The following is a 21,599-nucleotide window of genomic DNA, read 5'->3' on the forward strand; positions in this document are numbered from 1 at the left end:
GCCCGTAACTTTCAAAGACAGTGCGAATGTTTTGATGCATGTTTTGGTTGTGAAATAAACATAGTCCATCAACCGAAGCCTTTGTCCATACAGTGTATTTCATATAATGTTTCTATGTTTTACAGGGGCTCATATTCAGTTCTTCAACTTCTCCTCTGAAGACAACCATGATTTTTTAGAGGTGCGAAATGGGCCGCAGCACAGCAGCTCTCTGATTGGACAGTTTAGCGGAAGTCAGCTGCCGCCCAACCTGCTGAGTACAACACATGAGACCGTGATTCACTTCTACAGTGACCACTCTGAAAACAGGCAGGGATTCAAACTAGCCTACCAAGGTGAGGTGTACTTCATTTTCATCCACCATGTCTAGCATGGTTTCCCCTCACCTAAAAGAGCTTGGTTTGTATTGGTTTCAATTGACAATTTGTTGGCGCTAGGCTTGGATGTTGTTTTGGGGCATTTGTGTCAAATCTGGGAAAGAATCTATGGGAATGTCTGATGTGAAATCCTTATTGATAGTGTTTTTATCTGTCATCTGTTGATATGGTTTAGCTTTCTTTTTAGGATGATTCAAGGTTAAATGCAAAATAGAAGGAATGTCAGCTTCAAGGACTTAAGTACCTGTCAGTTAAGTTATCTGAGAATCTGCCCTCTCAGGATCATTGAGAGGTTACTCTGTTATGTTGCTTCTCCCGCCTGGACAAAGCATTCAGAATCAATGGAGAGCGGCATTTAGATGTTGAGTGCACTTTGATGTTATGGGGCTATTTTGCTTCCACTGGTCCTGGGGTTCTTGTTACGGTCAATGGCAACTGTAGATGTTGAGTGCATGGCTTCCACTTTTCAAGAGATAACCCTGTGTGTCATCTTCTTCCACATATAGGCCAGAGGGTTCATATCCTGGCTTTTCCTCTTCTCCTCTTACCAAAAAAAACACCACATCTCATTTAACAATTGCTCTCTCATTGTACGCAAAAAGAATGTGAACTTGATCGTCAATTTCCAGCACTGTCAAGCTTCAATAGATTTTTGGAGTAACGTTGCTGTAACGTTGCTGTATTTTTTAGGTTGAAACAGAAAAGTTTATTGGTTTCCTGGCATCCATTCTTTGTTGTTGGTGTTATGCTTGAAATAGACATGTCATAGTGACATTTCGTGAAAATGTGTCTGACAGGTGTCATGTGTGTTCCAGTACTGTCTCAAAAGGTTAAGTGGGATGGGTCACCTGTGGGCTGTTGACGACAGTCCACATAATTTGTTTGAACATTTCTTGTTGAAATATGTTTTATTTTGTTGTGATGTATGTGCATTCCTGTTATAAGAAATATGTATTTTTATTGCATAAGCTTGTAACCACAGTTTTTTTTCTGACTTTCTCTCTTGCGTTTTAGCATATGAATTGCAGAATTGCCAAGACCCTACTCCATTCCCTAACGGATATATTATTAATAATGACTACAATGCTGGCCAGTCAATAACTTTTGAGTGCTTTCCTGGATACGTTCTGATTGGACATCCTGTGCTCACATGCCAACATGGAATCAACAGAAAATGGAATCATCCCTTTCCCCATTGTGAGGGTGAGCATGGGTTAATATTATACATAACATATATTTTACCAAAAGCATCAATGGCTTCTTTGCTTCATTTATCAAACTATTTTAGAATGTATTTGTTAGGACGTTTTTATCAGCCCTATACTAGATGTTATTATATAACCCTCGTAATACTGTTGTGAAGTTCTGTTATACTGTATGAAAAAAGGCAGCGTTTCCCAAAACTGCCTCTCATATTACTGCCTTTGAAAACTGCTCCAGTTGAGACCCACACTACTGGGACATGTGCTAAATTTCTTCTGCATTGAGCAGTGTACGAGCTGGCAAAGGCTTACTCAATCAATACCTGCAAAGATTTGTTAGAGCTGTCCCTCATTCAACGACACCTTTCAGCGTCATGGTATTGTGTTTTGGAGGTGTATTTGGTAAATTGGGTTCTTGTTGAAGTTATCACTGCATCCCTTTTGGGTTCAAAGTTGTGCAGGATTAACTAATCCTAGATACCAGTGAAAGAGACACTTACCATGATAGTATAACACAGTATGGGGTTTGCACTGTTGTCAAAACTGCTCTCGTGATTGCTGCTCATAAAATTTAATCTACAAGTAATACAGTGTACAGATATTTGAAATTAAGGTTCAATTGGTGAAGAAATGTTCTTAAGTTGTTAGCAGACAAATAACTCCAATCTACTTAACATAAATTTATACTATATGCTCTACATTTAGCAGACAGTTTTATTCAGAGCAACTTACAGTACTGAGTGGATACATTTAATACTTTTTCCCCCTGTTCTGGTCCCCCGTGGGAATCGAACCCACAACCCTGGCGTTTCATGCGCCACACTCTACCAACTGAGCTACATGGGACACACCCTCTGTGATGATACCGCTCCGTCTTGTCTTCTACTGCAGCTCCATGTGGCTACAATATGACAGCTCAGAATGGCACCATATTCTCGCCCCAGTACCCAAATGAGTACCCTAACTCACAGGACTGCACCTGGCTTATCACCGTGCCACATGGACATGGTATTTACATCAACTTCACCCTGCTTCAGACGGAGCCTGTCACAGATTACATTGCTGTATGGTAAGGGATTAATGGTTTCTCACAAGCCCCATCAGTTCAGAATTGGCTGATATGTCTTTTACTGTGAATAACTACCATGTACTTCAGAGTACAGGACGAGCAGGTTGACGTTTATTGGAATGAGTCTTGTCCCGAAGGCAGAGCTGAGCGATTTCTGCTAGATGGGGCAGTCAAAATGGTCTGTATTGTAAAAATTCAAGAAAAATAGCTTTTTGGTCTTAATTTAAGGTTAGGGTTAACACTCAGTGTGGTTGAGGTTAGGGTCAAGGTTAGGTTTAGGTTTAAAAATCTGATTTTATGACTTTGTGGTTGTGCCAGCTAGTGACCACCCACTGGGCACAGACGTTCAACGTCTAGTTTTGTTTTATATTTAGTTGAATTGTCAATGAACATGAATTCAATGTGCAAATCCAATTAGTTTTCCACATTGATTCATCGTCATCAAATAATTTTTGGGGGGGTGAAATGACATGGAAACAATGTTGATTCAGCCCGTTTTTGCCCAGTGGACACTCTGCGGAGCTGCATCCAGAACAAAATTCATGACAAAAACGCTAACCTGCACAGGAAAACCCAGAGTTATACTGTAAATACAGCAAGACAGGAAACAAATCAACATAGTGCCTTTTTATTCCTTTTACTAGTGAAGATGAACTTGAATGTCACAATATAATAAGTGCATGCCATGGTTTAATCTGCAGCACCCGAGAGTGGATTAAAACTATGTATTTCAATGGGTAAAATACACACTTTCTGCCACAATACAGCCCTCTGTAAGTTACATGGATAATTCATCTTCAGAAGCCATTAAAGGAGGCCAGTAGTCTGTAAAGTCATCATTTTTTGCTGTTTTCATTCAACACTGTCTGTAATGTAATGGTTTTTATATGAACGTCAGCACAAATCTTGCTATAGATTTGAGAGCAAATCAATTCAACCATGCCACACTGAAATTCTGGACATTATTACAATGTTTAATGTGTGTGTTATAAATGTAATGCTCTTTCAATGTGTTCTGGCCTCTTCCAGGGATGGCCCTGAGCAGAGCTACCCACAGCTTGGGATTTTCAGTGGTAACACAGCGCTAGAGTCAGCCTACAGTTCTGTCAATCAGGTCCTTATCAGGTTTCACAGTGACTTCTCCACAAGTGGATTCTTTGTCCTCAATTTCCATGGTCAGTTTCTCTTCCCAATCAAACACATGTTGTAGCTATAATGCAATACTGTTACTGCTAAAGCTTGCTGATTCCCTGTTTCGAAAATATTTCAGAAACAAAGTTATCTCATGTTTTTACCTTGTGACCGGGTGAATGTGATCAATTGTCCTCTAACAGATTGTATTTATATGTACAGTTGAAGTCAGAAGTTTACATACACTTAGGTTGGAGTCATTAAAACTCTCCACAAATGTCTTGTAAACAAACTATAGTTTTGACAAGTCAGTTGGGACATCTACTTTGTGCATGACACAAGTAAATTTTCCAACAATTGTTTACAGACAGATTATTTCACTTCTAATTCACTGCATCACAATTCCAGTGGGTCAGAAGTTTCCATGCACTAAGTTGACGGTGCCTTTCAAAAGAAATCAGCCAAGACCTCCACAATTGTAGACCTCCACAAGTCTGGTTCATCTTTGGAATTTCCAAATGCCTGAATGCACCACTTTCATTCGTACAAACAATAGTATGCAAGTATAAACACCATGGGACCACACAGCCTTCATACCGCTCAGGAAGGAGACGCGTTCTGTCTCCTAGAGATGAACGTATTTTGGTGCAAAAAGTGCAAATCAATCCCAGAACAACACTAGGACTTGTGAGGATGCTGGAGGAAACAGGCACAAAAATATCTATATCCACAGTAAAACAAGTCCTATATCAACATAACCTGAAAGGCAAGGACAAAGCCACTGCTCCAAAACCGCCATAAAAAAACCAGACTACGGTTTGCAACTGCACATGGGGGCAAAGATCGTACTTTTTTGGAGAAATGTCCTCTGGTCTGATGAAACAAAAATAGAACTGTTTGGCCATAATGACCATCATTTGGAGGAAAAAGGGGGAGGCTTGCAAGCCGAAGAAAACCATCCCAAACATGAAACACGGAGGTGGCAGCATCATGTTGTGGGGGTGCTTTGCTGCAGGAGGGACTAGTGCACTTCACAAAAAAGATGGCATCATGAGGAATTGAAAATTATGTGGACATATTGAAGCAACATCTCAAGACATCAGTCAGGAAGTTAAAGCTTGGTCTCAAGTGGGCCTTCCAAATGGCTAATGACCCCAAGCATACTTCCACAGTTGTGGCAAAATGGCTTAAGGACAACAAAGTCAAGGTATTGGAATGGCAATCACAAAGCCCTGACCTCATTCCTACCGAAATTTGTGGGCAGGACTGAAAAGGCGTGTGCGAGCAAGGAGGCCTACAAACATGACTCAGTTACACCAGCTCTGTCAGGAGGAATGGTCCAAAATTCACCCAACTTATTGTGGGAAGCTAGTAGGTCCAAGTAGGTCCAAATAGGTCCACAGACAATGCAATCTCAACCACACTGCACACTGCCCTAACCCATCTGGACAAGAGGAATACCTATGTGAGAATGCTGTTCATCGACTACAGCTCGGCATTCAACACCATAGTACCCTCCAAGCTCGTCATCAAGCTCGAGACCCTGGGTCTCGACCCCGCCCTGTGCAACTGGGTACTGGACTTCCTGACGGGCCGCCCCCAGGTGGTGAGGGTAGGCAACAACATCTCCTCCCCGCTGATCCTCAACACTGGGGCCCCACAAGGTTGCGTTCTGAGCCCTCTCCTGTACTCCCTGTTCACCCACGACTGCGTGGCCACGCACGCCTCCAACTCAATCATCAAGTTTGCGGACGACACAACAGTGGTAGGCTTGATTACCAACAACGATGAGACGGCCTACAGGGAGGAGGTGAGGGCCCTCGGAGTGTGGTGTCAGGAAAACAACCTCACACTCAACGTCAACAAAACTAAGGAGATGATTGTGGACTTCAGGAAACAGCAGAGGGAACACCCCCCTATCCACATCGATGGAACAGTAGTGGAGAGGGTAGCAAGTTTTAAGTTCCTCGGCATACACATCACAGACAAACTGAATTGGTCCACTCACACAGACAGCATCGTGAAGAAGGCGCAGCAGCGCCTCTTCAACCTCAGGAGGCTGAAGAAATTCGGCTTGTCACCAAAAGCACTCACAAACTTCTACAGATGCACAATCGAGAGCATCCTGGCGGGCTGTATCACCGCCTGGTATGGCAACTGCACCGCCCTCAACCGTAAGGCTCTCCAGAGGGTAGTGAGGTCTGCACAACGCATCACCGGGGGCAAACTACCTGCCCTCCAGGACACCTACACCACCCGATGTCACAGAAAGGCCATAAAGATCATCAAGGACATCAACCACCCGAGCCACTGCCTGTTCACCCCGCTATCATCCAGAAGGCGAGGTCAGTACAGGTGCATCAAAGCCGGGACCGAGAGACTGAAAAACAGCTTCTATCTCAAGGCCATCAGACTGTTAAACAGCCACCACTAACACTGAGTGGCTGCTGCCAACACACTGACACTGACTCAACTCCAGCCACTTTAATAATGGGAATTGATGGGAAATGATGTAAATATATCACTAGCCACTTTAAACAATGCTACCTTATATAAATGTTACTTACCCTACATTATTCATCTCATATGCATACGTATATACTGTACTCTATATCATCGACGGTATCCTTATGTAATACATGTATCACTAGCCACTTTATACTATACTATGCCACTTTGTTTACATACTCATCTCATTTGTACATACTGTACCCGATACCATCTACTGTATCTTGCCTATGCTGCTCTGTACCATCACTCATTCATATATCCTTATGTACATATTCTTTATCCCCTTACACTGTGTACAAGACAGTAGTTTTGGAATTGTTAGTTAGATTACTTGTTATTACTGCATTGTCGGAACTAGAAGCACAAGCATTTCGCTACACTCGCATTAACATCTGCTAACCATGTGTATGTGACAAATAAAATTTGATTTGATTTGATTTGATTTAGTGGAAGGCTACCTGAAACATTTGACCCAAGTTAAACTATTTAAAGGCAATGATACCGAATACTAATTGAGTGTATGTACATTTTTGGTCAACTGGGAATGTGATGAAAGCAATAAAAGCTTAAATAAATCATTCTCTCTACTATTATTCTGACATTTCACATTCTTAAAATAAAGTGGTGATCCTAACTTACCTAAAACAGGGAATTTTTACTAGGATTAAATATCAGGAATTGTGAAACACTGAGTTTAAATGTATTGGGCTAAGGTGTATGTGAACTTCTGACTTCAACTGTATTTGCCCATCCCTTTATCTTGTGTGATTTCTTAGTTTTTTATGTTTGTCAGATAGATGAAATGATAGAATACGTATCCATAAGTATAGTATACTGTGGATTATGTGATTTTGGCAAATTACTTTCTTTCTCTCCTCCAGCCTATCGTCTAAAGAAATGTCCACCTCCACCAACAGTGGAAGAAGCTGAAATAGTATATGAAGATCAAGATTATGAAATAGGTAAGTTTGTACCAGAGAGATGGTCAACACTGGGTTATATAATTCAACACAGAGTTGCAGTGGGACGTCAGACAGTGACATGATTCAGTTTAAACATGTTGATATGTGACTTTGAATCAAAGAGGTATACCATGCTGGAGTGTGAACCTTTATTTGAAATGATCTTGGACAACCATGTTAGGGGTATATAGCAGGCTGTTATGTAATATAGCTGTTGGCATTGTCTCGAGAGACATAAACTTAATATCCAATGTAGGTTTCCATCAGACGTTGATGATATCACATCTGCTATAAGACGTATGAAATCATGATTTTGTCCAGGAGACGTTGTGAAGTATCGCTGCTTCCCTGGATTTACCCTGGTCGGCAACAGTGAGCTTACCTGTAAGCTCAACTCTCATCTCCAGTTTGAGAGTCCTCCGCCAACTTGTGAAGGTAAGGGAATGTTCTGACCCTTTTCTGATGATTTTATTTATTATTCCATTTATAACAGGATGTGAACTTTCAGCTCAGATACTTCCAGTTATCAGTTTACCTGCCTGTTTTTTTGATCTGACGTTCTACCCTTGTTTCTTTGTATCCTTCTGATGACTCCTTTATACGACACTATTACTAGACATTGTTCCAAGGTGTGCATCAGCCTGTTAAAAAACAAAGTGCAGCTAGAGTCTCTGTGACTATTAGAAATCGAAGCTCTGACTGAACGTGAGTCACAGATTGAATGGCTTATGAATGGTGTGCATATCATTTCTAATTATAGTGCCAATATGATGACACAGATGGAAGGCAGCAGTATGGTTCCATTAGCAGAGCACAAAGTACATTTTCTAGAGAGATATGGAGATAAGCGCAGCAGAGTTTCCTTAAATGTTGTAATTCCGTAATGCAGCTATGGTCCATTCGGTTTGTTTTCATTATCATTTGCCCACAGGGTAGAAGTGGAAAATGCCTTCACATTATTTCTTGCCATAGATCACTAACCCTGAGCTCATTTGGATTTAGCAACCTGGAAAAGTTCAAGAGAAGTACAGTTGAGGTGATAAAGATGTGTACTGTAGCAGTAACTAACTATTTCTCATTTGTCTGCATGTGTGTGTTGTGCGTTTAGCCCAGTGTCCTGCAAATGAAGAACGCTCCTCCTCATCAGGAGTTATCCTTAGTCCAGGTTTCCCTAAAAACTACCCCAACTCTCAGACCTGCTCCTGGGTCATCAGGGTTCAACCTGCGTACACTATCTCCATCTTTGTGGAGATGTTTCAGAGTGAGAAGCAGTTTGACGAACTTGAGCTCTTTGACGGTAATTTCCTCTTCCAACAGCCCAATAAGTCATATGCATGTTTTATTTTGTTTGTTTTTAAATGTTTATGCCATGTCAGAGATGATTTCATGTTCAAATGCCTTACAACAAGCACTGTCATATGTGAGTGTTACTTTTGCTCTGTTAGGACCATCTGGCCAGAGCCCTTTGCTGGTGGCCCTTAGTGGAAATCACTCCACACAGTTAAACTTTACAAGCAAGACCAACCACCTTTACCTGAGATGGTCCACTGATCATGCAACCAGCAAAAGAGGATTCAGAATCCGCTACACAGGTTTGTAGTGCATAATATGTTTCAGTTTGTGAAAAGGCTTTAACGCCCATGTGCTGTGGGCATGTCTATTTCTACTAATGCATCATCATTCGTATGTTTCATAACAGACACCAAATGAAACATTTGAATTACAGGACATTCAAAAAGTGGGACAGCGCCATAGCTTTTTTTCTCTTGTATGGGTGTCAGAGAAGCTTAGACACCAGCCTCTGTCCTCTGAGGCAGTTGCTTTGGATCTAATGTAGGTCAAAGAGTGTGAGGCAGTCAGACTTTTACAAGTTAGCCCTCATTAGACTGTATACCTGCAGGGATCCTTTTGCAAGTCCTCCATAATAGAGGTCAAAGATCCGATAATGAATTTGGCTGAATAACCGCCATGTCCGGTGCCTCAAACCGACATTTCCACCAATGACCAAACATGATATATAGCTCACAAAACCCAGTGGCAATGATTACTCTCCATTTCTTCTCTCTTCTTTTCTCTCCCTCTGCATTTTCTGTTGCTTTTCTTCTCTCAATTCATTTTAGTCGATAATTTTGCCGTTCCAGCCCCTGTGCTGGTTATTATTCCAGTTTGTTTCCACATGTTTCCCCATTTATTCAATTTGCCATCCCTTGTGTGAAAAAAATGACTCGGTAAAAAAATTGTTACATTGCATTGAGGCCTGACGTGTCAGAATGAGTGATGGTTTCTGAAGGCTTCAGAGTGGCTACCTCAGTGCTGTCAAACTATGTAAAAGTATTTTTAAATAATGCATGGATGTTGAACACAGACAGGGTAATACACCTCCGTTTGATCTTTACAAAACTGCTTTGGGATTGAAGAAGTCTTTACCCAGCCAAGGGATTTTCCCCTTTGTCTTAAACAGTCCATTGGTCTTTCATCAAAGTAAATAAGAATGATGCCTGGAGTTTTAACATGAGGTCTAATCACCTAGAACCTAGACGTAACCATTTAGTACTAGTCATCTGGTGGATGGATTTAATCTAATGTTATACTAATATAATGTAATATGAAGTACTAATGTATATCTAATGTTATACTAATATAATGTAATATGAAGTACTAATGTATATCTAATGTTATACTAATATAATGTAATATGAAGTACTAATGTATATCTAATGTTATACTAATATAATGTAATATGAAGTACTAATGTATATCTAGTGTATATCGTTAATCATTTAGAAGGAGGAATGGTATACAAAGCACTTAAATTGCTCCTTTCTTTTCAATTTAGCTCCTTATTGTAGCATTAACGACCCACCTGGAAATGGAGGGGTGCTTAACCGAACAAGAGAGATCCCAGGAAGCAATCTGCAGTACTATTGTTATGCTGGCTACAGACTAGTGGGGCCCAGAAATTCCACCTGCCGGTTACATCCGAATGGACTGTATCATTGGGATACCCCAGCTCCACTATGTCAAGGTAATGCAGAATGGCGAATGGCATTTACAGACTCGAGGGGGATTCACTTTAATGTCTGGTGAAAGTCTTGCAAATGTGATTGGGCTCCCTCTTGTCACAATGTTGACATGTGTTTGTGGAATTGTGATTCATTGTCTATTTATTTTTCTCCTTGGTCTTCAACATAGCAGGCTACAATTCATGAATATTTCTTAATATCATAGAACATTTCTTAATGAATAGATTCTGAGAAGTCTTTTAACAAACTTTATTCAGAAATATATAATCATTGACAGTGATGTAACTGACCCTTTCTGCATTGTGTTCACTAGTGTGACAGCCCATTGCTGTAATGAGGTGTATATTTGCATAAAGGAATAGAGTCTAAGATGGAGCTAATTACTTCTGGGGGTTTTATCTTTAATGCCTGTTTGCGATAGAGCATGCAAGACAATTATCTATTTTTAAGGTACAAAGGAAACTGTGTCCACACATTTGTGGTAAACTACAGGTGGGTAACTAGTGAACAAAACAAGATAGCTGTTTGTTATCCTCACTAAACCTGATATGAAATTATCATTTGATATGATGAGATCGTCTGTTCAAATTTGCACTGTATTCTTAAACATGGTATTCGAACGGTAAGCGTGGGTTTAAGCAAGTGAATGCCACAATCTTCAACGGTAAATTTCTGGTTTCCATTGTACTCTAATAGTTGGTACATACTAACAGCTTAGGTACGTACATACTTTGCTTACTTCCTCTTTATCCCTCCCATTTGAGACACAAGGCCACTATAGTCAGAACACAGAACACTCCTGTGATGGGAAGTGTCCATAGTGTCTACTAATTATGTGCCATAATTTCTGTAAGTGCTGAGAGTAATCCATTCAGCTGTTCTTAAGGTCATGGAGAGGCAGTGGAGGATTCTGGCTTCTCTGTTTAATCAAATCAAAACAAATGTTATTAGTCACATGTGCTGAATACAACAGGTGTAGTAGACCTTACAGTGAAATGCCGAATACAACAGGTAGACCTTACAGTGAAATGCATACTTATGAGCCCCTAACCAACAATGCAGTTTAACGAAAAATAAGAGTAAGAATAAGAAATAAAAGTAACACGTAATTAAAGAGCTGCAGTAAAATAACAATAGCGAGACTATACACAGGGGGGGTACCGGTACAAAGTCAATGTGCGGGGACACCGGTTAGCTGAGTTATTAAAGTAACTATGCATAGACAATAACAACAGAGAGCAGCAGCGGTGTAAGGGGGATAGGGGGGGGGGTGGGGGGGGGGGTTCAGATAGCCTGGGTAGCCACTTGATTAGATGAGTCTTATATCTTGGGGGTAGAAGCTGTTTAGATGCCTCTTGGACCTAGACTTGGCACTCCGGTACCGCTTGCCATACGGTAGCAGACAGAATAGTCTATAACTAAGGTGGCTGGAGTCTTTGACAATTTTTAGAGCCATCCTCTGACACTGCCTGGTGTAGAGGTCCTGGATGGCAGGAAGCTTGGCCCATGTTATGTACTTGGCTGTATGCACTACTTGGTGTGCTTGGACCATGTTAGTTTGTTGGTGATGTGGACACCAAGGAACTTGAAGCTCTCAACCTGCTCCACTAATCCAATTTAAACGTAAGGTTGTGATCAAAGTGGACAAGAAAACAGCCTAATTGGTCCCACTGCTTTTACTGGAACTTTGAAGACATCTACTAGCTTGAATTGTTCTAGAAATATGTTGCTTTGTTGCTTTTGTAGATGTTCCTGTTGCTTTGGAAGATGAAATTCTGATTTGAATATACAGTTGCAGGGTGAGAAATTATCGTTTGATGAGAGTATAATTTTTTATATTTTCATATCTTTCCATTGGCAGCTATATCTTGTGGAATCCCTCAGTCTCCTGCCAATGGTTCATTCCATGGTTTCCAGTACACAGTAGGAAGCAAAGTTAACTACGAGTGCAATGAAGGGTACAGGATGGAGACAAGTTTCTCCACGAGCGCCGTCTGTCTGGAGGAGGGGACATGGAGCAATGCTGCACACCCACCTCTTTGTTTACGTGAGAAAAATAACCCTTTGTTTCTATGCCAACGGTATGTTAAAATCGCCTGCCTCATTGAGCCACTGCAGTCAATGCATGTCTCATTAACATCCTCCTTAGAGAGTAATTTGGAGCAGGTAACGGGTGAGCAAAAATGACTAGATTTTTGCAGTTAAGCACTCACACAAAATAAATGGTAGGATGCAACCCCGCCTCCTCAGGCCTGCATTACCAGAAACACTCTCGGCAATCATATTTTAGTCATTTTTAGGACATGACTGTTTAAATGACATGTTCATACTACAATGAGTGTGATTTATGTGAATATAATATATATATATATATATAATGCTCATTATACTTTCTAATTTGCTTTGGCATTTCTCAGTTTTATTAATAGAATGTAATACTATGTATATACTGTAGGACAAAGACCGATAACGTACACATCAAAAGACTTTTAGAATATCAAATCACTAAAGTTGGAGAACGTAAAGGAAATGGAGATTTTTTTCTCTGTCATGTCTGTATTTTTGAGTGTGTTCAGAATGAAGGCCAGGGTCACGGTATTCCATTAACTCTGGCCTGTTCTCTCTCCCCCCACAGCGATCCAGTGCCCTAACATTGAGAGCGTGCTCTCAGAACACATGGTGTGGCGGCTGATCTCGGGGTCACTGAATGAATTTGGAGCTCAGATAATGCTGAGCTGCACTCCTGGCTTCTACCTCGGAGGACAGAGGACAATCAAGTGCTTAGCTAATGGAACCTGGGCTGGAATTGAGGAGAGGTCTACCTGCAAGAGTAAGATACATACTGTGCATGTACCACAAGGCTGCAGTGCTTAGAGTTATAGAAAATAACATTTAAGTAATTTAGCAGATGTTCTTATCCAGAGCAAATGACAGTAGTGAGTGTATACATTTTCATATATATTTTTGAATACTGGTCCCCAGTGGGAATCAAACCCACAACCAAGGCTTTGTAAGCACCATGCTATATCAACTGAGCTACACGGGAAAGATTATAATTTTTAAGAATAGAGTGCAAGATACTTGACATTTCGAGTATGAATAGTACCTTTTTCTAATTACTGAGAGCAATTTCATTGTCTGACCGGGGCTGTAATTCAGACTGGCAGTTAATAAATCGGAAATCGTCTGTGCCTCTTTGTGGCTCCCAGTGTAGTTCTGGACCGTAACATGTATAATCCCCAGGATTTGGTGTAGTAGCTGGAAGGTCGTAAGGAAGTATCCAAACTTGCTATTTGTTTTGATCACAGCTCTACCTATTTCCTCTACTTAAACATGTTGTGTAAACAACTGCAGTGGTGATGAAGTAATCATGGAAAATAGCCTCTGCCTAATTAGAGGTCAGAGGGAGAATGTAAATATTTTGATTAGCGGGGACTTAATATTTAATGTGTTTACATGCCATTGTGTACATGCAAAGGCACATTGGCCTTGGCTTTGATTGGGTGCATCCAGGAGTCCCTGGTGTGTTTTCTGATCATTCCCTGGGTACCTACTTACGGGGAAGACATGCATTATGCTCAGGGATGGAATCTAAGGATTTTGGGCACTGGCCAGCTGGGCTAATAGAATAGACCATTATTTTTACTAGCCTGGGTCCAAACTCTGTCATGTGAAACTTAAAAAGAAAACATTTTACTAGCTGGTGGGTTAGTTGGGAAAATGTTCTGATAGCCTGGTCAGAAAAGTACTAGCCTCGGGCTTGCAGGATAGCTTCATTTCCATCCTCTATATGCTGCATGAGTACTCATTTTCATCAATAGCCAATGTCCTTACATAATGTAATGTTTAGTGCCTCCTTTCTATTATGTGGTGAACCAAACTGTATGTGAATTTAAAGATGGTGAATGCACAATGACACACAAACAAGCATACTGTTGCATTTGTTAGAATGGTCTGACAAAAACAAAAAGGACAATATATAATGAATGTTAGCATAACAGCCAGCAATGTGTGTTTACATAAGGTAGTTGGATATCTAAATGTATAGTAACATTTACAGGTAACTTGTGAGGGCTGAGTCAATCAGCTGCTGTAAGACAAGACGTGCCACTTCCCCATTTAGTGTTTGAGTACAAATACACCAGTGGAGGCTGGTGGGAGGAGCAATGGGAAGATGGGCTCATTGTAATGCCTGAAATGGAATCAAGGGAATGGAGTCAAATGTGGTTTCCATATGTTTGATGGGTTTGATATTCCAGCCATTACAATGAACCCATCCACCTATAGCTCCTCCCAACAGTCTCCACTGAAATACACAATTCTCTGCATGCCTTTCATTGACCATGTTTTGTTATAATCTCCACCCGGCACAGCCAGAAGAGGACTGGCCACCCCACATAGCCTGGTTCCTCTCTAGGTTTCTTCCTAGGTTTTGGCCTTTCTAGGGAGTTTTTCCTAGCCACCGTGCTTCTACACCTGCATTGCTTGCTGTTTGGGGTTTTAGGCTGGGTTTCTGTACAGCACTTTGAGATATCAGCTGATGTACGAAGGGCTATATAAATAAATTTGATTTGATTTGATTCAGGGATATCTAGTCATTGTAGATCAAAATGCTCCACTAATCAGTCCTTATTGTGGAATTTGTTTCCACTCAGGCACAGTGGCGTGCAACCAAGTATAACTCAGTCTCTGATTGTCTGTGTCACTTCCAGTTATCTCGTGTGGGGACCTCCCCTCTCCTCCCTATGGCAACAAGATAGGAACCCTGACTACATTTGGTGCCACAGCGATCTTCATGTGTAATACAGGATACACACTGGTGGGGTCACATGTGAGGGAATGTGGGGTCAACGGGCTCTGGAGCGGAGTGGAAACCAAATGTCTTGGTACAGTAGAAATGTTTTTTTTTTATGATTAAGATTTCTGTCTTCTCATCCTGGACGAGCTCCAAAATTGTATCATCCTGGATGTCCCCCAATGTTATGATCTTGGACGAACACCAAATGGGGTAGAGCACCTTTATGGTTTTCAAATCATTATGCCAGAAACACATTAAGATTCCTCAGGTTACAGTTGATCCGCTTCAAACTCTTGAAGGTCAACCTCTTTAAGGTAATTTCGCTTCAATTACCAGTGTCCAAATTTGATGTAGGGTAGGCAACTTCTTATACTGACCATTCTATAATTAGATTTAATCTGACCCCAGCAGTCAACTCCAAAATGTCATTAAAAAAATGAAGATATATACTGTACCACCAACATTATTATCAATTAGATTATCGATCAGATAAAATTATCGAGGCAGTTCTCACCACAAAGACATGAATTATCAGGGGAGGAAAGGATCAAATGTTTTCATATGTCTAAGTGCCAAATGGTTATTACAGTCCTGAGACCATTTCAAATATGTGTGTTAGGGAATAGAAAGAAATGCCAATCCACACTGTCTCAACTATTTCAAGTATCATCTAAGAACTGAAAATAAGATGCAGGTATCTGGTTTATTCTCCCTTCTAGCTGGCCACTGTGACTCCCCTGATCCAATCATCAACGGTCACATAAGTGGAGGTGGCTCCAGTTATCGTGACACTGTTGTCTACCAATGCAACCTTGGCTTTCGCCTTATTGGAACATCGGTTCGGATCTGTCAACAAGACCACAGATGGTCCGGACAAGCTCCTGTTTGTGTTTGTAAGTGGATAAACTTAAGTTTTGTTATTGCCTTCATCAATTATTCCTTAATGATCAGAGATTTACAGGAATTCTCAATTCTCAACCCAATCACCATCACTAATAATTGTGTAAAACAACTTTTCCTCTCTCTTGGCTACCTCTACTTTTTTCAAAGCTATTACCTGTGGTCACCCTGGAAACCCAGCAAATGGTCGAACTAATGGCAGTGAGTTCAACTTGAACGATGTGGTCAACTTCACCTGCAGCACCGGATATCAGTTGCATGGTGCCTCAAGAGCTCAGTGCAGGATGACTGGACAGTGGAGCAACCCTCTTCCAGTTTGTAGAGGTAAAACACAGTAACAAATAAATTCAAAGCATTTCAGGTATATCCATTTCATTTGTGGGTAGAGTGCATACTTTATTTTGTATAGATAGTTTGTGCATGTCGAGGGCTCACAAAGCAAATCTATTTTACTCATTGTGTATTAAAGTGGAACTGACAGCATTGGAACTACTTTGCAGATATGAAACAACACATTCATAATATCAGTCCAAAATTCCCAGTTTATACTTCAAAAGCAACTTTACGAGAGGTTTTAAAAATAGGTTATATATGACTCAACATTCCTTGAAGTACACTAAGGTATTGTTGGCAGAATAGATGGATGCAGTTCACTGCTTGATTAATATAATTCACCAAAACATTTATGGTTATTCTAAAAAATATTGCTATCAGGTTGTAAATCACAGCTGGCCTGGTACATTTTTTACTGCCTCCATTCGGGATGCACCGTTTCAATGACTCAATATTTTGGACAAAAAAATGACGAATGTAACTGACTGGGAATGTCAATACAATTAAACTAGGAAGGGCAATGATCACGCCAGTCATAACGTGGCTAATAAGCTAGCGTATCTATTTATGTAGCAAGCGGTGTCAGTAAACAAAAGTAGTAGTTAGTCATGAACGCTCTACATAGCATGTAAACAGCCTAACCAGCTCTGCTACAACGAGCAAAATGGTCAGAGTGAGGTGTTCTCTCATTTGTGTCTGAAAGTAGCTAGCTAGTAAGCTAGCCAACTTGCTTGGTTGGGACAAGAAAGATTGCATTGACAGGCAAGCTGCAGAAGGACCAGTAGGATATAATTCCCCATTGGTTATCAGTGAAATTTTGACGGGCAACTAGCTGAAAAGTTTGAGAGTTTATCTAATGTTCCTTCGTTTCATTTTAGCTCATCTTGCTCTGGCTAGAATTAGTTGTTGATCTTGTTGATGTGCATAACGAATAGAGAGAAATCCTACATTTCCATGGTTGTTTGATCAATAGGACTGTAAAGTTCCCAAATGTAATGTGACAGAATGTGCAGAAATCCATTCAGGTGTATTTTGTGGTTTTTGCCAAATGCGTTGTAATTTCTAAAGTTGCGCTGTTGCTACTGCCTGTAAAAACACACAGTGTTGCCAACTAATTTTCAGGGTAAGTTGCTTGAGGCAGGTTGATTTGTTGCTAAATGACGGGATGTCATTGCGTAATAACGTAAAACTGCGTCATTACGTTGAATCCACAATAACGTTACTCAAATTGACTGGCTATCTCGGCAACAAAAAAAAAAGATTTTGACATTTTGTTCAGGTACAGACAATTTTGATTGAGACATGTTGATTGATGTTATAAGTTATGTTCAAGATCAAACATTTGTGACCAACTATATTCATTGGGTTTGTCTCGTCGAAGGCATATACTACTGCTGCTGCAGTCAGCCAACAATGATTTGCAATTTTCTGAAATTGCTGCTGGTCTTCTACTGACGTCACTCACAATTCACTTTTGCAGCCAGGCACGTGTGTTGTGACTGAGTGTGTGACAGAGAAAATCGTTTTTGTGTCATTTAGAAGGAAAATACGTTTAGCGTTTGAGTCACTTTTCAAAAGTTGCTAAAAGTTCCAAATACATTTTTAAAAGTAGCTCAATTTGTTGCTAGGTGCTGTTTGAAAAAAAAGTTGCCAGGGTGGTCTGAAAAGTTGCTAAATCTAGCAACACAATTGCTAAATTGGCATCACTGAACACACAGTCCACTTCAAAGTGAATGGTGGCAAATGGCTTGTTTGCATGAAGGCCTACTGTAGCTCTAATTGGCTATGGCGTACCGGTCTGCATAGACACCGGCCTTGGACAAGACAGATGTTTTCATTAAGTTTTATTCACTGCACTGTCTATTAATTGTCAAAACGCACTGCCACTTTCCCACTCTATTGCTATAGAATTTTCACAAATGCCTTAGTATACAGTTGAAGTCGAAAGTTTACATACACTTAGGTTGGAGTCATTAAAACTCGTTTTTCAACCACTCCACACATTTCTTGTTAACAAACTATAGTTTTGGCAAGTTGGTTAGGACATCTACTTTGTGCATGACACAAGTAATTTTTCCAACAATTGTTAACAGACAGATTATTTCACGTATAATTCACTGTATCACAATTCCAGTGGGTCAGAAGTTTACATACACAAAGTTGACTGTGCCTTTAAACAGCTTGGAAAATTCCAGAAAATTATGTCATGGCTTTAAAAGCTTCTGATTGAAATGTGGCCCATTCCTCCTGACAGAGCTGGTGTAATTGAGTCAGGTTTGTAGGCCTCCTTGCTCGCACACGCTTTTTCAGTTCTGCCCACAAATTTTCTGTTGGATTGAGGTCAGGGCTTTGTGATGGCAACTCCATGACCTTGACTTTGTTGTCCTTAAGCCATTTTGCCACAACTGTGGAAGTATGCTTGGGGTCATTGTCCATTTGGAAGACCCATTTGTGACCAAGCTTTAACTTCCTGACTGCTGTCTTGAGATTTTGCTTCAATATCATATAATTTTCCATTCCTCATGATGCCATCTATTTTGTGAAGTGCACCAGTCCCTCCTGCAGCAAAGCACCCCCACAACATGATGCTGCCACCCCTGTGCTTCACGGTTGGGATGGTGTTCTTCAGCTTACAAGCCTCCCCCTTTTTCCTATGAACATATTGATGGTCATTATGGCCAAACACTTCTATTTTTGTTTCATCAGACCAGAGGACATTTCTCCAAAAAGTACGATCTTTGTCCCCATGTACAGTTGCAAACCGTAGTCTCGCTTTTTTTATGGCGGTTTTGGAGCAGGGGCTTCTTCCTTGCTGAGCGGCCTTTCAGGTTATGTCGATATAGGACTCGTTTTACTGTGGATATAGATACTTTTGTACCCGTTTCCTCCAACATCTTCACAAGGTCCTTTGCTGTTGTTCTGGGATTGATTTGCACATTTCACACCAAAGTACGTTAATCTCTAGGAGACAGAACGCGTCTTCTTCCTGAGCGTTATGAAGGCTGCGTGGTCCCATGGTGTTTATACTTGCGTACTATTGTTTGTACAGACGAATGTGGTACCTTCAGGCGTTTGGAAATTGCTCCCAAGGATGAACCAGAATTGTGGAGGTCTACATTTTTTTTCTGAGGTCTTGGCTGATTTCTTTTGATTTTCCCATGATGGCAAGCGAAGAGGCACTGAGTTTGAAAGTAGGCCTTGAAATACATCCACAGGTACACCTCCAATTGACTTAAATTATGTCAATTAGCCTGTCAGGAGCTTCTAAAGCCATGACATCATTTTCTGGAATTTTCCAAGCTGTTTAAAGGCACAATCAACTTTGTGTATTTACACTTCTGACCCACTGGAACTGTGATACAGTTGTATATAAGTGCAATAATGTCTGTAAACAATTGTTGGAAAAATTACTTGTGTCATACAGAAAGTAGATGTCCTAACCGACTTGCCAATATTATAGTTTGTCAACAAGAAATTTGTGGAGTGGTTGAAAAATGAGTTTTAATGACTCCATCCTAAGTGTAAACTTTGACCTCAACTGTATTTGTATGACTAGAATAGTCCTCCATGCTGAAAAACCAAGGGAAAACAAGGTAAAAAAAAAAAGTATAAATAAAACAAAAAAGAAATAGCCTCCTTCACCTGCCACAACAATGGTCAGTCACTCCCTCCCTCAGACTGTTCAGTATTCCTACAGTATGTCAGTGTGCTCCCTGCTACCTAAGCCTGCAGTATTCCTACAGTATGTCAGTGTGCTCCCTGCTACCTCAGCCTGCAGTATTCCTACAGTATGTCAGTGTGCTCCCTGCTACCTCAGCCTGCAGTATTCCTACAGTATGTCACTGTGCTCCCTGCTATCTCAGCCTGCAGTATTCCTACAGTATGTCAGTGTGCTCCCTGCTTCCTCAGCCTGCAGTATTCCTACAGTATGTCAGTGTGCCCCCTGCTACCTCAGCCTGCAGTATTCCTACAGTATGTCAGTGTGCTCCCTGCTACCTCAGCCTGCAGTATTCCTACAGTATGTCACTGTGCTCCCTGCTATTTTGTAAGCCACTCTGCACACCCACACCCAGGGTTCCAACAATCACCTTTTTTCAAGAGGGTTACCTGAATAATGGTGTCTATTAAAGGCAAGGAACATGCCAATAGCAGGTGCCAATTATCAATTTTGGAGGGGTTTTTCCAACCTCTCTGTCCCTAGGGGTTTAATTGACTGCCAAGGCATTGGCAGCTGTCACTGAGGGAAAGCGATCTGTTTATCTTCCCCTGGACATTAACTTTAGGCTGTTTTTTGTTGAAGGGCAATAGCTGAAAACAATGTTCAGCCAACTCTGTGGCAAGACGTACAGCTTATTATTGTTACTGGGGCTTCCTGCCCTGCTGGTTTAAAGTGCAACTGGAGTAAATTAGGAATCTACATTTTTGTGACAAGTTAAACTGAACAGAAACTGCATATCAACCTACATGTATGACATTTCTACACAGTTATTAGAGTAAATGTATGTCAAATGCTATTGACTGTAGAAAATCTGTAGTTACAGTACATGAGAGAAGCTGTATATCTTAAAAAGCATGGATGGGTTGTTTTGAAATGAATCCGAACTTGAACAGAAATCCTGCTATTCAAGCTTTGCCATTGATTTCCCTTCTCTTCTCACTCTTGGGTTCACTGTCAGACTTTAAGCATGCGGACGGTTTTATCTTGCAGTGGTAAACTGCTCCGATCCAGGCTTCGTGGAGAATGCCATTCGTCACCCGCAGCAGCGCTTCCCCGAGAGCTTCAACTACAGAACCAGTGTGATGTATCACTGCAAGAGGGCCTTCTATCTGCTCGGCTCATCACTTCTCACCTGTCAGTCAAACGGCCTCTGGGACAGATCACTTCCTAAGTGCCTTTGTGAGTAATATGCTGGGATTGTCTTGCTCAGGGTACAAAAAGTGGTAGAGGTAGAATCTGGGTCCCAAGTGGTGTGGTTAGTCGCTGTTGGAGAATGATAAAAAAAATGGTGAAATTTACTGTTCGTATAGTGGTGAGAAAGAAAGAATCATTATGGCTGTGCTGAAAATGTTGTATATAGTGTTAATGTTAGTGATTAAAAGGGGTTGTGGAAGTAGTAGTGGTAACAGAGAAGGCATGGAATAAGAAATTGGGGTGTTCAAATCAAATGTTTATAGTAATAACAAGTGTTTGGGTGCTGGGTTCAAAAGGCATATACTTGATAAAAATAACAGACAGTAACAGTAACACTGAAGGCACAAGAAAAAATGAAGTATATCCTGGGCGGCAGGTAGC

General features: G+C 40.9%; 1 protein-coding gene and 1 non-coding gene across 2 annotated transcripts in view; one reads left to right on the forward strand and one right to left on the reverse strand.

The window, feature by feature from the left end:
• LOC139376933 (CUB and sushi domain-containing protein 1-like) overlaps positions 1-21,599 on the forward strand; it is a 438,044-nt gene that overhangs the window by 397,059 nt on the left and 19,386 nt on the right. Inside the window, exons 41-55 of the mRNA XM_071119944.1 lie at positions 126-335; positions 1,392-1,580; positions 2,471-2,648; positions 3,678-3,823; positions 7,172-7,252; positions 7,574-7,687; positions 8,361-8,549; positions 8,698-8,844; positions 10,089-10,277; positions 12,137-12,322; positions 12,911-13,105; positions 14,988-15,161; positions 15,793-15,966; positions 16,124-16,297; positions 21,015-21,203. Coding sequence (XP_070976045.1) covers positions 126-335; positions 1,392-1,580; positions 2,471-2,648; positions 3,678-3,823; positions 7,172-7,252; positions 7,574-7,687; positions 8,361-8,549; positions 8,698-8,844; positions 10,089-10,277; positions 12,137-12,322; positions 12,911-13,105; positions 14,988-15,161; positions 15,793-15,966; positions 16,124-16,297; positions 21,015-21,203 — 2,535 coding nt within the window. The remainder of the gene's footprint in view (positions 1-125; positions 336-1,391; positions 1,581-2,470; positions 2,649-3,677; positions 3,824-7,171; positions 7,253-7,573; positions 7,688-8,360; positions 8,550-8,697; positions 8,845-10,088; positions 10,278-12,136; positions 12,323-12,910; positions 13,106-14,987; positions 15,162-15,792; positions 15,967-16,123; positions 16,298-21,014; positions 21,204-21,599) is intronic.
• Positions 2,353-2,426, reverse strand: trnas-uga (transfer RNA serine (anticodon UGA)). The gene has a single exon. It is a non-coding gene; the product is annotated as a tRNA-Ser (tRNA).

This window comes from Oncorhynchus clarkii, chromosome 20 (genome assembly GCF_045791955.1).
Source record: "Oncorhynchus clarkii lewisi isolate Uvic-CL-2024 chromosome 20, UVic_Ocla_1.0, whole genome shotgun sequence".
In the NCBI taxonomy this organism is placed as follows: domain Eukaryota; kingdom Metazoa; phylum Chordata; class Actinopteri; order Salmoniformes; family Salmonidae; genus Oncorhynchus; species Oncorhynchus clarkii.